Source organism: Salmo salar, chromosome 01 (assembly GCF_965601325.2).
Source record: "Salmo salar chromosome 01, fSalSal1, whole genome shotgun sequence".
Classification (NCBI taxonomy): domain Eukaryota; kingdom Metazoa; phylum Chordata; class Actinopteri; order Salmoniformes; family Salmonidae; genus Salmo; species Salmo salar.
The window spans coordinates 79,288,410-79,304,336 of record NC_138291.1 but is presented as its reverse complement, the minus strand read 5'-3'; the positions used below and the strand labels follow the sequence as shown (position 1 = coordinate 79,304,336).

The 15,927-nt window shown below is 40.3% G+C and overlaps 1 protein-coding gene across 3 annotated transcripts in view; it reads right to left on the bottom strand.

Moving 5' to 3' along the window:
- LOC106612867 (ligand-dependent corepressor) overlaps positions 1-15,762 on the bottom strand; it is a 46,537-nt gene extending 30,775 nt beyond the window's left edge. For 2 of the 3 annotated variants that reach the window (XM_014214463.3, XM_014214472.3), the window contains exon 1: positions 15,636-15,762. In XM_014214463.3, coding sequence (XP_014069938.3) covers positions 15,636-15,732 — 97 coding nt within the window. In that variant the 5' untranslated portion in view covers positions 15,733-15,762. The remainder of the gene's footprint in view (positions 1-15,635) is intronic. The other variant, XM_045722682.2, reaches the window with a different exon arrangement.
- Between the last annotated feature and the right edge of the window lie 165 nt (positions 15,763-15,927).

Here is a 15,927-nt window from a genome sequence, read left to right as displayed (position 1 = left end):
TGACTAATGATATAGCATGCACAAGGGTCTGCCAGTTGCCAAGCAACAAGAAAGACTACAGTTTGGTGTGCTAACATGTTGAGGCAACGGTCAGAGGAGAGGGCTTGGGTCTGTCAGTCAATCAATAGTACTGCAGAATCTGTCATGTCTCACATCAGACTGCTCTGGACATACTGTACTGACAGGAGGCAATGGGATACACACCATGGCAATGACATTGTGAAAATTGTCATTTGTATTGAAAAATGTTGAGAGCTTGTAATGAATCTTCAAAATTTTGCTACGACATACTTAGCCTAATTAATACAACACAGCTTTAGTCACCCCAGTCTCAAAAGCACTTGGAACTATTGGAATTCAAGATTTCTCCCGCCGTGCCATTCTGCTTGTAAAAATAATGACCAACCTTACCCTCAAGTAAAAATTACGTTTTTTTTTTTGGTTCAGGTTATTGTCCATAATTGTCAGTTGCACGATTATGCAATGATTGTGACAGCACACACACAATACGTAGGCTAGGCTATACACTGACTGTCAACACAAGTCCCTCTTAACCTCCAACAGCAGAGTTCGTTTACTCATCTATAGAGAAAGGGTGGCTGGCTCACTAGGCTGAGCACCGTTCACTACAGAACATAGCCTAATATGATAAGTGGGATGTTCCACAAAATGAATGCCTTTTGCACCCCTTTGATATTTTAAGTAATAATAGTGCACCAATATTGCATTTTAAAAGCCTGTTATATTCAATGAAGTGCCCTTTAACGTAGACCACATGGATAATTAATTACAGATTTTTTTGATATGAATAAAGACTTCCTATTATCAAAATCCTGCATTTTGACATGTCCCTCCATGCACCCTCTGACTTCCAGGAAGATATTAACCCAGTTAACTTGGCTTTACAAAGTTGGGGTTATTTTTTCAACATTATTATTTATTTCATGAGATTAGCGAATCATTTTAAGGTAAAAAAAAACAAACCTGACCCTCATTTTAAGGTCAACCCTGCTATGTGAATTGGACTTGTTTTAATATGGTGAAAGTATGCCTTTTTTTATTGAACATTGAACAAATCAAAGTGTAAAAGCAGGTGAGCTGGTTCTACTCTTTTTGGCCATTTTCTGGTGTTTTGTGGTGGAAACTGAGTGGGTCTAGCATACCATGTCAACCCTGTTACCCATAGATAGACAGGCTAGAAATGTCTTTAATTACAAATGTTGCATTCATATGCCCTTCCTTGTTGCACACAACGAGCTTCCCTTTCCCATGTCACACAGGGATTTATGGCTGATTTAAAACCCTGTTACATTCAACCCTGTTACTTTATAGGTACTTACAGCAACGAACAGGCAGACCTGAACACGCTCCTGCAAGCTACCACTGGATTTCTTAAAACGCTACTAATGGGAGATTACATGCACCTGTGTGTTAAACCCACAAGAATAAACCAACAGATCAGTTGATCTCTCGTTGTTACCTTGTCAAGTGATTATGATACTAGACAGCTGCTCCTACGTTCTCCACTCTCGCCCCCAATGAAACATTCACCCATCGGACACAGTAAGGCTGATTAATATTTTTTTTATAAGAATATAGAAGTATGCCTATATTTCATTCAAATGTTTCACCTTTAAAAATAAATAAAAAATGATATGCGTGCTATTTGAAATAACCATTAACCATATTTTCATTTGACACAAAATGATTATAGGCTAAACTCATCACGACTGACTTGATTTAATAGCCTACACATGTGAAATATGGACAGTCCAGGGACATCCCCCCGATCTTAATAAGATACGAGCAAGTTATAATTAAATTGACAAATTGGAAACAAATGATATGAATAGGCTACACCAACAATAGTTTTACATTCATACAAGGTGTCGGGTAAATTGCCACAGATTTGCCGTGGTATACTAACTGAGGAAATACTTTATTTCAGTCGTACAGAATGATTGTCAAATAGATAAATCGCCCTTAGTGTACTAACAAAGCAGGATCAATTTGTTCAGAGGGCGAAATATTCTTGAAAGATGTTGGCAGCAATCAGGACTAACAGAACATCGACATACATCCGCTTTAAGAAGTGGTACATCGTGGCCAATGATGGTAGCAATTGATCAACTGTGTGGGCGATTTTAGCCCATATCGATGGTTTAACAAGAGATTACCTTATGTTAGTACACTGGCCAATTTTCATTGCAATAGGTCCATTGATGCGTTAAAGAGGACAGAGGCGACATCTGTCCACTTGTCTGTAGAACGTCCCAAACCACACAATATGCTCTAGTAAAGACCCTCAACATAGTTGCAATAACAGAATACATTTAGGCTAAGTGTTGTTTACCATCATGTTGTTTTGGTGCAATGGCAAATAAGCGGACAGTGTGTATGTTCTCAAAGTTTATTTTCCAGTAGTCTCCTCCACCAGGATACAAAAACTCAAATGTTTGTCATTTGCCTATTTATGTAGCCAAAGTCACACTTCCTAAACACTTTCCACAAGTTACATTACTGGAAAATACTGCATCTAGACACAAAAACCAACACAGCATGTTTGTGCATTTTAATAAAATACACATACTTACTAATGTTTCCACGAGCAAAACCAACCTACGATCCAAGTCATCAACCCATCATCAACTTGCCATTCACTCTCTTCCTCAACCAGTCAAGTGCCAATTGATTAAAAACCCTCTCTTAAAATCCCCTTGTTCCAACCCCATCCTCCACCTCCAGAACAGAATGTGAAAAAAGAAAACAGATAAATAAAATGGTTAAATGTAGCTGTTCACGCCTACAGCTAGAGCGTTCCTCTGTTTCTGGGTTCATGCACAGAACTTAACCTAGTCCTCCTTTTAAAACCTTGCCTCTCTCCCATTCCCCCAATTACAACCCCCTCCTGAAGAAGAAAAATGTGAAAAAAAAGAACAGGCAAAGACTAAAAAGTAGTGATAAAATATAGGCTACAACTAGCCCCTAGCTGGAGGAAGAGAGGGAGGGATGTGCTGTTTCTGGGTTAGTGAACAGGACTTCATCTGCAGCGGCTAGCTAACCTAACCATCCAATCCCATGTCGGGAATATTTCAGAGAGAGAAAAAAAGAAAAATAGGTCATCCACTTTGGTTTGACAAATCAACGGCATTAAATCAAACCCCTCTTCAGGAATTTATTTTAGGGCATTTAAATATGAGGCAGTGAGATGCACTATTAAAGGGCTGTCAGTAGCAACACAACAATGAGCTCTGGGTGCTAGAACAACATTGTAATATACAACTACTGGGCTATACAGAAACAATACTTATTTTCCTCCAATTTTGTATAAATCACTAGACAGCATACCTACTTTAAAAAGAGGTCATTACTACGTCATCATGAACTGTGCATTGGTCTTGGTTGCAAACGCTCATACGACACTCATCAACATTTAGCTACACTGTGATGTTGGCTCACTTTACCAGTCTTGAATAAGATATGGGCATTTGTATTAGAGGTCGACTGATTTATGATTTTTCAACACCGATACCAATGGAACTATACAGTTCCACTCATTACTAGCGTAAGACCTAATAACAACCCATTGGTTAATAAACACAATTCCAAAGAAACATTTTGGTGAACGCAGCAGCGTACATTTCCAGCGAAGGGAGGTAGGTAGAGGGGGAGCCAGTAAAATGCGTTCTAGAGGCTACCTCATGTAGCTGACATGCTGGATCTCATGAAGAGTTAACTCAACAACAAAAAATGTGCTAACTCGGAGCATCCAACAATGGGGTGTGGTGATGATGCTGAATACAACAAAAACGCATGGAAGAAATAGCCAACTATCCGACCCTCAGAACACACTGCTAGTAGTGAGCTACTGAAAAGCATGCTATCCAATATATGAAGGAAGCATTACAACCAGTGACATGGGAGTTCTTCTAGGGATCGTGACCACTTGATAAACCATTAGGCCTAACCCACTAATTGAAGAAATGAATTAGGCTACTGTGGATAACCAGAGGTATATGCCTACAGTATATAGGGTAGAATAGGCCTACAGGGTAGAGATACGATTCTGAAGCTAGCCTATAGCCTACAGGCATGGCAGTAACGAGGCGCAAGGTAAAGAGGTGTGGAACAAAGAGTTAATAAGAGAGACTGCAAAATATGATCCAATAGCCATTAGGCTAGGCTACACTACTTACCTAATGTGAGGAAATCAATTAAGGCCAATCTTAAAAGATTCAGGCTAGTATCACAGAATATTACAAAGAAAGGTACCCCACCATTTGCCATGTTTTCAATTGAAAACACTGGTACCTTACATTTCTAGGGTCTTTGTGTCTTGTCTCCAGAAATCTAGAGTAGACACTGTCAATCTACAGTTCAGAGGCCCAATATCAAAACGTAAGTAAATTGCTGAGCATAAGGATGGCAGGATTCTAGATGAACCATACAAATTAGAGGTCGACCGATTAAATGAATTAGGGCCGATTTCAAGTTTTCGTAAATTGGTAGCCGGCATTTTTGGACGCCGATTATGGCCGATTACATTGCACTCCACGAGGAGACTGCGTGGCAGGCTAACCACCTGTTACGCAAGTGCAGCAAGGAGCCAAGGTAAGTTGCTAGCTAGCATTAAACTTATCTTTACATAGTCACTAGTTAACTACACATGGTTGATGATATTACTAGGTTAACTAGCTTGTCCTGGGTTGCATATAATCAATGCGGTGCCTGTTAATTTATCATCGAATCACAGCCTACTTCGCCAAACGGCTGATGATTTAACAAGCGCATTTGCAATAAAAGCACTGTCATTGCACCAATGTACCTAACCATAAACATCAATGCCTTTCTTAAAACCAATGCACAAGGTATATTTTTTTAAACCTGCATATTTAGTTAATAGAAATTCATGTTAGCAGCCAATATTAAGTAGGGAAATTGTGTCAATTCTCTTGCGTTCAGTGCAAGCAGTGTCAGAGTATATGCAGCAGTTTGGGCCGCCTGGCTCGTTGTGAACTGTGTGAAGACCATTTCTTCTTAACAAAGACCGTAATTAATTTGCCAGAATTTTACATAATTCTGACATTACATTGCACAACCCATGTTACAGGAATATTTAGACTTATGGATGCCACCCATTCGATAAAATACAGAACGGTTCTATATTTCACTGTTTTCGAAATGATAGGTCATTAATATGGTCAAATCCAGAAACTAAGGCTCGTATTTCTGTGTTCTTATTATATTATAATTAAGTCTATGATTAGATAGAGCAGTCTGACTGAGCGGTGGTAGGCAGCAGCAGGCTCGTAAGCATTCATTCAAATGGCACTTTCCTGCGTTTGCCAGCAGTTCTTCGCAACGCTTGAAGCGTAGCGCTGTTTGTGACTTCAAGCCTATCAACTCCCGAGATTAGGCTGGCAATACTATAGTCCCTATAAGAACATCCAATAGTCAAATGTATATGAAATACAAATGATATAGAGAGAAATAGTCCTATAATAACTACAACATCTTAACTGGGAAAATGTAAGACTCATGTTAAAAGGAACCACCAGCTTTCATATGTCCTCATGTTCTGAGCAAGGAACTTAAAACGTTAGCTTTCTTACATGGCACATACTGCACTTTTACTTTCTTCTCCAACACTGTGTTTTGCATTATTTAAACCAAATTGAACATGTTGTTTCATTATTTATTTGAGACGAAATTGATTTTTATTTACGTATTAAGTTAAAATAAAGTGTTCATTCAGTATTGTTGTAATTGTCATTATTACAAATATAGAAAAAAATAAAAAAAAAGAACAAATATAATAGGCCCAGTAATCGGTGTCGGCTTTTTTTTGTCCTCCAATAATTGGTATCGGTGTTGAAAAATCATAAATCAGTCGACCTCTAATACAAATGCCCATATCTTATTCAAGACTGGTAAAGTGAGCCAACATCACAGTGTAGCTAAATGTTGATGAGTGTCGTATGAGCGTTTGCAACCGAGACCAATGCACAGTTCAGACGGCGAACTGAATAGAGTCTAAGTGAATAGAAATGAAGAGCGGGCTGGCACTGTCAAGAGCTTTGCTTGACATACCGATAGGTTTCATACAACCGTTCTCAAACACTGCAGCAGACTTCCTTGTTGGTTTTGGGTTGAATTCAGGCTCAACAGCAACCTCTCACAAAAGTCCTACACTTACGAATCCGAGACCATGATTTTGCTTCCGTTGTGGGTGTGGTAGCAAAGCATCCTTTATTTGCATGCAAGTAACATACAGTATATTAATATGCCTTACCATGTCTCCCGACAGTGGAACTGCTCTGGCGCGCTGCATGAAACAGAGCCGTGCTTCACCTGCACAGTGCCGAAAGAGCCACAGAGACTGCCGAACTATCTTCCAAAGTCCAACGAGGCACACTTAAATGGTTTCAGACGGCACTCTATCCCCGCTCTTCCAAAGAGCTACTTTTTGTTTGGTGAGGTGATATTAGCAGTTTGAACTAGGGCCAACCCTCCTACAACTCAAAAGGCGATTACAGTATGTGTATAAGAGCACTTATTAGATCTCTTATTCAATCTAAATGTTATAGGAGCTCCTCATGAGTGGTGCATAAGCTATACTGTATGAGCGCATGGAAACAGTTGAGGGTCATTCCATGTCACTTCAGCAAGCCATGAGAATTGATACTGTATACTTGTTGTTGGTTTGGGATTGGGGTCTGTGGCTGGCTTTTGACCATTTCTTTGGAATCCTAATGTTAGAAAAAGTTTGGTCCAAATCGGATTTAAGGTAGTATATTTGGGGTGGCAGGTAGCCTAGTGGTTAGAGCGTTGGACTAGTTTCCGAAAGGTTGCAAGATTGAATCCCCAAGCTGACAAGGTAAAAATCTGTCGTTCTGCCCCTGAACAAGGCAGTTAACCCACTGTTCCTAGGCCATCATTGAAAATAAGAATTTGTTCTTAACTGACTTGCTAAAGGTAAATACATTTAAAAATATATATTTCGTGAATATCATATACATTTCAAATTTAGGTGCAATCAATTAGCTTCATTCCTCAGTGCGCAAACTATATTTCAACAAAATAATGATACAGAAATGCGAAACCTATCTTTTTCGAAGGATTTCAGAACACTCCAAGATGGTGGGTATCGAAATCCTCCTTGTGCTTTTTGAGGTGGAACGACCCTTGAGCTACTAGCTCCTATGAGGAACCAGCTGCAGCATGTCTGTCTTTAGTTAGGCCTACCATGCAGCTACACGGTGCTCACCGCTCAGTGTGACTAACTACCCAATCTCCCTTTGCCTTCTCCTGACCTATATCTGTAACCAATTCAGGGCTGAGGATGGGGGAAGAGATTTGGAGTGACACCATCTCCCCTCCCAGAAGCACTTAACTACTGAAGTCCCCTTTTAGCAAAGCTCTGGGTAGCAGTCCCCTTAGGCACAGATCTAGGATCACCTTAAATTATTAAGATTTGGGGAGGTTAAGGGAAACCTATAATCTGACCTTGATCAGTGTCTAGGGGCAATTTATCCTAATCTAAAAGACTGGACTACTACAGTAACTACTATTACAGAAGTAGTGTAATAGTGGATAAGTGATCTTAAAAATGTACAAGATACTAGTTATCATGGTATAGGCTGCTATCAGGTTACACCACTTGGGTGTTTGAGCATGTACAGATGTAAGATCTTAATTTGATCACTCAGTGCTGAAAATGTTCCTGCATGGCAGGAAATGCAAATTTAGTGTAGTGTACTCAAGGGTTTAAAAAGACTGAACGTTTGTAATTCCACTTAAGAAAATGTCAGACTTGATTTGCTCTAATGAAAAATGTATTAACCCCTACAAAGAAAATTACATTAATTATAATCCACATTTCCTGTTGCTCCAGGATAAGTTTCCTGCTATAGCAAACTGACTCCTAGTCTCCTCAAAACACAGTACATCATTCATTAGGATACAGATGTAGGATCTTAAAGAGATACTTTGGGATTTGGCTGTGAGACCCTTTAACTCATGGATACCGCAAAACACCAGTCTCAAAACAATCCGCGATTTACGGTATTGCCGTCACAGTACACAAAATCGCAACAACAAAAAGTCCATTGGGCATCTAACCAGAATGTGAACAAAATTAGCACAAACTAATAGCGAATTTCAATAAAGGCTGCTAGCTAAATATGCTAATGAGTGAAAATGAAAAACAAATTAAAGACAGGCAATCCAGCTCAAAGTTATACAAGTATAGATAGCTATCGAATGTCATTTTTGGTGAGTTTGGACATTTACAAGCAAATGTGAACGAGAGACAATGTGCAAATGAACAAAGTAAACAGATGCTTGTCTGAAGGAAGAACAGTTACTGGCTCTGGAGCAGTGTGTGGAGTTGCTAGGGCAACAGGTCTGCCTGCTCTGCTCGGAGAATGGGGGGGGGAAGAGCAGACTGGCCGAGAACAGAGAGGAGAAAAAAAATAAAGGAAATCAAGATCGCAGGAGTGGCAGCTGTACAGATAACTCATCCAAAGCACTGACTTCTCAAACACAGCAGAAAGCTATATGGTGCGCCGTCTCCTTAATTCAGCCACTGACTTAGCTAACTAGCAAGTTAATCCACATACACAGCTGGACTCACCAGCTCCCGCTTTCTCCCGTTGTGCCATTTACAAACCAAACACGTGACAAACTCAACTGTTCTGGGGAACTACGGTAAGATTCATAATGTCAAATTATGTGACAGGTGAAATGAAGAACGCAATAAGCTAAGAGTAGCTACAAATATTCCAATTATTGAACTTGAATTTAACTTCAAAATAAAATCTAGTTGACAGTATTGAAAAACAATCCTGTGGCTTTTTCCAAATACCCGGTATACCGCCCAAGCCTAATAGAAATGTTAACTAGGTTAGTAGCCTATGCCTACCTGGCAGAATGAGATCATGATTATTTTCATCATTCCATAGGTCATTTGTTTTGCAGACTCTGCAATCACATGAGCGCTAGAGAAGCACCGCTAGTGCACTTGCATAAAAGGCTACACCCAAAATTTCTACGATTTTTCACAGACTTCAAAAGTGGTCTCCTGTTGTGGTTTAAGCATTGTTGTGGAAAACAACATTTTGTATAAAAAAATAATTTAAAAGTGATTTTAAGAGTGAAAACCTGAAAAACAGAAACCTGGGAAAACAAACTAGAGAAAACAAAATTCGGGGGGGAAAAAAGTACAATATTTTATAGGGCCCAGTGTTTGTGTTTGCACATGTGTGCGCAAGCTTTGGGGTTAATGTTTATGATGGATGAGGAAAAGTGAAAAGTGAGATGAAAGATGCATCAAAAGAAACAGCCTACATATCTCCTATTGTAGTTGGTGCAGAGTTGCAGTCATTTCTATTTTAAGTAAATAAATTCAGTAGCCTGTGAATCAGAATCCTATTCATGAACGTAAACAAATGATAAAAGGGAGTGATTTTCAGCGCATGCTCTCTACATTGTAGTTATTTAGCAGACACTCTTATCCAGAGTGACTTACAGGAGCAATTAGGGTTAGCTAAGTGCCTTGCTCAAGGGCACAGCGACATTTTTCACCTCGTTGTCTCTGGGATTCGAACCAATGCGCTTAACCGCTAGGCTACCTGCAGCCTCTAGCCTACTAAAAATCCTGGCCATTTCTAAGCAGTGAAATATAAGGGTACAAGACTTTACACCAGTCTGTCTGAACTGGAGAAAGATGTTACATCATGCACGGCTCTCTCTCCCCAAATTTTAATAGTATGCAAACACTTCATCGTCAACCTCGCCTCTCTTTTCCCTGTAAGATTCTGTGGTTAGGGGCTGTGTACCATGTTCCCTCTCTGGATGAATCCCAAATCACTCCCTTCCCCTCGACCCTCCATTTGCATGTGAACGCGCAACTCCGCCATATGCACAAGCGTCCCAAAGCTGAGAGAGTGAAAATTGAGGGTATAGGGGCTAATTTAGACCATTCGATACATTTGGAGTTTGCGCAATGTAATGCAAAAGAATGGATAGGCGTGACTAATTATATGCCACGTGCAATTGTTTGTGTGATTTCGAGACATGACACAACAGATGAATTACCTCCCAAATTAAATGTTCAACATATTTTGTAAAGTGACAAGGGGGATTTATTCATTTGAATTTCATGCTTGTTTTATTATTTCAAAGTGGAACATGAATTGCGTCATTCAAGTAACGAGTGTTTCCCATAGTTGATGGGATTATTGATCCCCTCACCACTCTCCCAAAGTCATCATCTGAGTTGTCAGCAACATGTGACAGAGGCAGGAAGTGGCGAGGTGGTGGTTTGGGATTCACCGTTTCTCTCTCTTCATGCTAACCCCCATCTTTGTTCTCTACTCCACTGACACTATTGGGTTATAGCTGACATTTCCTCTCTCCTAAGCAGTCTTCACAGGGAGCAAAATAGAGGAGATCTTAACAAAAGCTAATTGGGGAGCTTCTCTCATTCAGCCTAGAGCACCAGAAAGTAATCGTCATAACTAAAACACACACAAGTTATGTTCTGGGCTGGTCGAAACAGAGGACCCAAATCAGCAAATCAGTTAGTTTTAAGGTCTTTTCATGCTTAAAAAGAAGCACATGCTTGATCATATGATGTTCACATGTTCAGTGCAGTTGATCACACTCGCACACAGTATAAAGGAGGTCTTTGACATGCTAGAGTGAGGCTCAATGCAGATAAGTGCACAGACACAGATACAGGGGCTGAGGAGGAGAGATACAAAAGCACAGAGCACACTACAAATCAAGCACACAGGGCTAGGGGTACAAGCCTATCATATAGAAATGATCCTTACCTGCTTTATTGCTTCGAGCCGATGATAGCCTAATCATGTAGCTAATACACATGTATTAGCCAAAAGATCCATATTGATACAGCAATACATTTTGGACAGGGCGTTGAGCACCTAAAATGTTCTGGTAATGACATATGCTACGCAATGCAATAATGACACGTGGGTAACAAAACATTGATTTCGACAGGTAGTGTTCCATCTCTACAGGGCATTGAACAAGTGGGCATAGGGAGCAGCAGCATGCAGTTATACTACCCAGTAAGAGTAACGAACATGGCGAGGGATCTGAGCAGCATTCTGGGAGTGAAACAAAGCCACGCTCCACTAAACCAGCCTAAACCTAATGTGATGCAACCCGACAGTCCAATGGCGTATTGCTGCTCTTAAAATAACAAAACCTACGGAGACTACAGCCTACACACATACTGTACGTCTCTAGGTTACACCAATTACAAAGCCATGTGATAAAGGGTGTTGGAGTTTTTGTGCATCTCTCTGTAAAGCCTACCTGACCTTTGGCATAGGCTACTGTCGTTACAACGAGGCTATACACCAAATCATGTTTAACCTACCAATTAGAAACAAGGCATAGTTTTATCTAGGCTAGGCAAAATGAGCAATTTAGTCAAACACAGATCTGCTAAATGATACAACGTAAAACGTTGGCTACCTGTAGAGATGAAAAGTGCACCATTCCCTTTGTGAAAAAGGAATGGCTATAATAAAAAGATGATTGGTGGGTAGGGGGGGGGGAATTCTACCTTCCATTTAAAAAAGGCCTTAGCAGGGCTGTGTGCAGAAAGAAGGCTTTGTCTGTTCATACACAGAGAGAGAGAGAGAGAGATGAGAGAAATGGCTTCTTATGTAGGCCTAGTTATTGTGGGATCTGCACGAAGAATTCAGCAAATTGGGCTAGACTGCATTACTATGGATGAAGTATGAATTCTAAGACTGATGTAGGCCTAAGCAGTGTATTCAAGGCAAGAAGATTAAACAAAGCAACAGCTATATGGTTCACAACTATGTTGTCAATACAAGTAATCTACTGTCAGAGGGAACACATTTTCACTACTGGTAGTCTAAGCACATCCCTCTGTAATAACACAGGCACGGGTCACAACAATGGTATCTGTAGAAAATCAACAATGTCACAAGGAAGGAGACGCTAAACAGAAGCACATCCACTAAACAATGTTTTCTAACCGTCACCAATGTCATTGTTTGGAGACCACAGTATTTAACCTTCCATTGTTTCGGGGGGGGGGGGGGGGGGGGGGTCCTCCCCCTAGCCCTCAAGCCCCTAGATGCAATACGCTACACTTCAAAAGGTAATCATAAAGAACTAGGCCTAGCTGTGGCTTCAGCTGAAATCGCTATGGTCGTACAGAGACTGTTGCTAACCCTTTCGACCCCGTCTCAAAAACGGAGAAATACAAAATAAACACTGCACTATAAACTCAGAACCCTCAAAAACACCATAGAGATCAAGAACTAGGCTATATCCCAACACTGGTGGGACTTTAGAGGTACCCGTATTGTCCCCTACTGCAGCTCTGCGTTGGGGCAGTGCCGTGAAATACGATTTGAACTGGCCTGAGCGCCACATCCAATTCACAAAGGTTTTGTTCCCCTGCTCCCAGTTGTAAAAAAGGGCAGTTCAGTTGTCCCATCTGAAATTGTTATGACCCCCCTCCAAAAATCAACTTTTTCTCCACCATAAAGTCTGTATTGGCCTTCCATGTTTCACTGGCATTCATGGTCCTTGATATTCCAAACCATTTGGAATGCAAAACATTCCCAAAACAAGACCGAGGATTCATGTACAGTGGATAAACACGTTTGCATACGGAGGCTGATAGACAATAGTTTCTGCTGTTCTGTTGGACAATCACTCCTCTCTGCTCCATGACTTTACTGTTCACATGAAAACAACACACACATACAACATGGAACAAAATGTCCAAGGCCGGTGCTACTCTCGTCTTTCCACCAAAAACCTGAACAAAAGGCTGTTTTTGTCTTGACTTTAGGTAATAATGGGGGATGCTGTTATGAAGTCTGCTCCCCAGGCCTCCTTACTGTAGCATAGCAGCAGGGGAACAATAGGATAGTTGTGGGTCAAGGATGGAGTGCTGACCATAGGGGCTGACTTGGCCTGGAGAAGTGGACAGCAAGAATGTCCTTTCTGTTTCAGTTTCTCTTTTACTCCCACCCCCTCTAATTTCACTGCATTCAGTAATCATGTGAAATTTAAAAATGTACATTGAGGTATGCTACCACCAATGCATTTCACCCCACAATTTTGTAAAAAAACAATTATTAAGTGTTCAAAATCTTGACATGGAAAGTTGGTCAAATATGTAGTTTGTTCCACTCTCTGCTGTTCATTTACAGTACAGTGCATTTGGCCAGGCTTGAGTTCAGCAGGCACGAAACGGGAGAAGAGGTCCAAATTGTTGCATTCCTTTGGACAGTACCTTCAACTCCCTCTAAGTAGGTGAGTGGGTCACTGAAAAAGGAGGCCTGGCTATTTCCACAGGGCACATGCACACAGATATAAAGGCAGTTTATGGGATTCTAATATTAACCAGATTGGTAGGTCATTGTAGGTAAGGTTGATGCAATGCCAAAAAAATTCATAAACGAATCCTACTTCTCGGAGCAAGACCAAACTCAGATACAAAGATGTTGCAAGCCAGTTTCAGAGTACTGAAGGACAATACACATGGGGAAATGGGGGCAAATAATGTTGATGAAAAGTGCAACCCGACTACATGAACTAACTTTGTTGCCAAGAAGCAAGTTTCCCCTAGAGGGTCTAACCCAATTAAAATACTAGAATGGACATGAACCTTCTTATGATGGGATAAATGGCAGCCATTTTGGTCATAGTTTGCCAGTGATGTGACCATTTTTTTTTTTGAAATAATGAATCTGAATAATTTATATGCACTGTATGTTTTTTAGCTAGCCAGACAGACAGTTTTAGAGGAATTATTCCATAAATGTTTCTAATTAACTGCCAATATGCCATCATCCCATTCAAACAATGCAGTCATACCACAGGCAACCATACACTGGCTGAAAACCGTTGATGATAGAACTTAGACAAGTTGTAAATGCAACAAGTACTGACATTGTATAATAGTACACAGCTTTCCAAGAAAACAAAATATTGACATGTATGGTCTGTTCACATTTATACAGAATATTGGTAAAAAATAAAAAAAAAAATAAATAAAGTATAAACTGCATTTATAATTATATGACAATATATTAGGTTTACAATTCTATTACATAATTCGATATATCACATGCCTTACTTTCATTATCCTGCATAAGTAAAATCAGCATTATAAAACTGGTGGTTTGGATCGTGGATGCTGATTGAAAGAGCAGCGTTCCAAGCTGTGCTGTATCAGCCGTCACAAACACACCTCTGCCTGCTAACAGTTCCATCTGTAAAGGACCATCTCCATCAGAATATCATATTCATGTTGCTGTCCGAATCCTCTCTTGTATTCATCTCAACTCGCACATTATTTCACCTTGCTTCCAGCCTAGCGTTTAGTTTGGTACAGCGGGATTAATGTAAACTTAGCTGTCTACCTTTCAGACCTTGGAAACAATATTTCACTTTTGAATTTCGATCTCTGTAGTACCATATACAGAGTGAAATGTGCACAGACAAGACAACTTTTGCTGAGCCAGTCGAAATCACATATCAACGTCATTATTATGGAGATATCCAAATAAATGCCAATAGAAAATGATCAAGCAAACAAAAATGCAGCTAGTCTACTATCATTCCAGGTTCAATGTTTGACATGACTAAATTAGCTGAAGTTGGCTGGTTATCTAGCGACGAAAACGTTATCCAGCCCACATAGCAACCATTTCTTTTTTTATGGATGACCAGTCCTTTTGCATAGCAACTATGCAAAAATAATTAAAGATTTGGTCATGTTACTTTAGACACGACGCAAAGAACTAACATGACCAAAATAATATATATTCTGGTGGAAGAATGAAATTGCATGAATTGAAAATAATGTTTTAATGAAAATATGTAAATCATTATTATTATAATAATATGTTGGTAACAGTTTTATAAAAGCAATAAAGCACTCAGCTATTACATCGTCCTGGACAATGTAATTTACCTGTCTGTGACTGAATTCATGCTACAGCACTGCTTCTTGTGCCTTATTACTTAATTATGCCTAATGATTCTGGAACTTTGAGGGTTTATGACAGCCTCTCTAGTAATTTAAATCTATGGTCTGACCTTACTTCCTCATTGCAGCAATGCGCGCCCCCGATAGCTACTTTGGAGAAAAGCTCGTTGACCCCCGAGCATCGCCTCGCCCCCCCACCCAAAATACTGTAAAATCGCGCGGGAGCGCGCACCTCAGTAAACGGAATATGCGCTCATAATTAGTGCTGTGTTTGACACTCCCGCTACAACAAACACAGCGCCCTTTAAACAAATTATAGCTATAGATAAAACCAAAAGGTAAACAGATAGATAACCTGAAATGCATAATAAATAGTAAATATACAGAGCCATGTAATTGCATTTCGATGTAACGTTAAACAATATTTCATTGCGCTCAACAGTGACTGTCGAGAGGAAATGGAACAGTTGAGGACAAAAAAAAAGTCGCTCTGTGTTACCCCTGATGGTCACAGCCCGAATAATTTTGCAACATTGATGGCGAAGAAGTCAACAAAAACAGTAAAAAGGTACCTGAAAACCTGACTGTCCCTTCGGCGTGCATTACTGAACATACTTACCTACACAATGAATGAGTTTGTGCCGCCACGAGTCAAGTTCCTGCCGAAAGCCTCGCCTCTCGATCGTGCATTGCTGCTTCTTGCACAGACTCGCCATTTTCTACCGATCCCTCTCGGGAACGCGCGCGTTGGCAAAGAGAAAGCGCTAGATGAGCGCGCACGCAATGAAGAATAGGCGCACTACTGTTCTTTATGCGCACTACAGTGCTGTCAATGCTCCGCTCTGCGCTGTCAACGCACTACTATTTTCGCAGCCGTAGGCCTACAGTTTATTAACTTGAACAACATATTA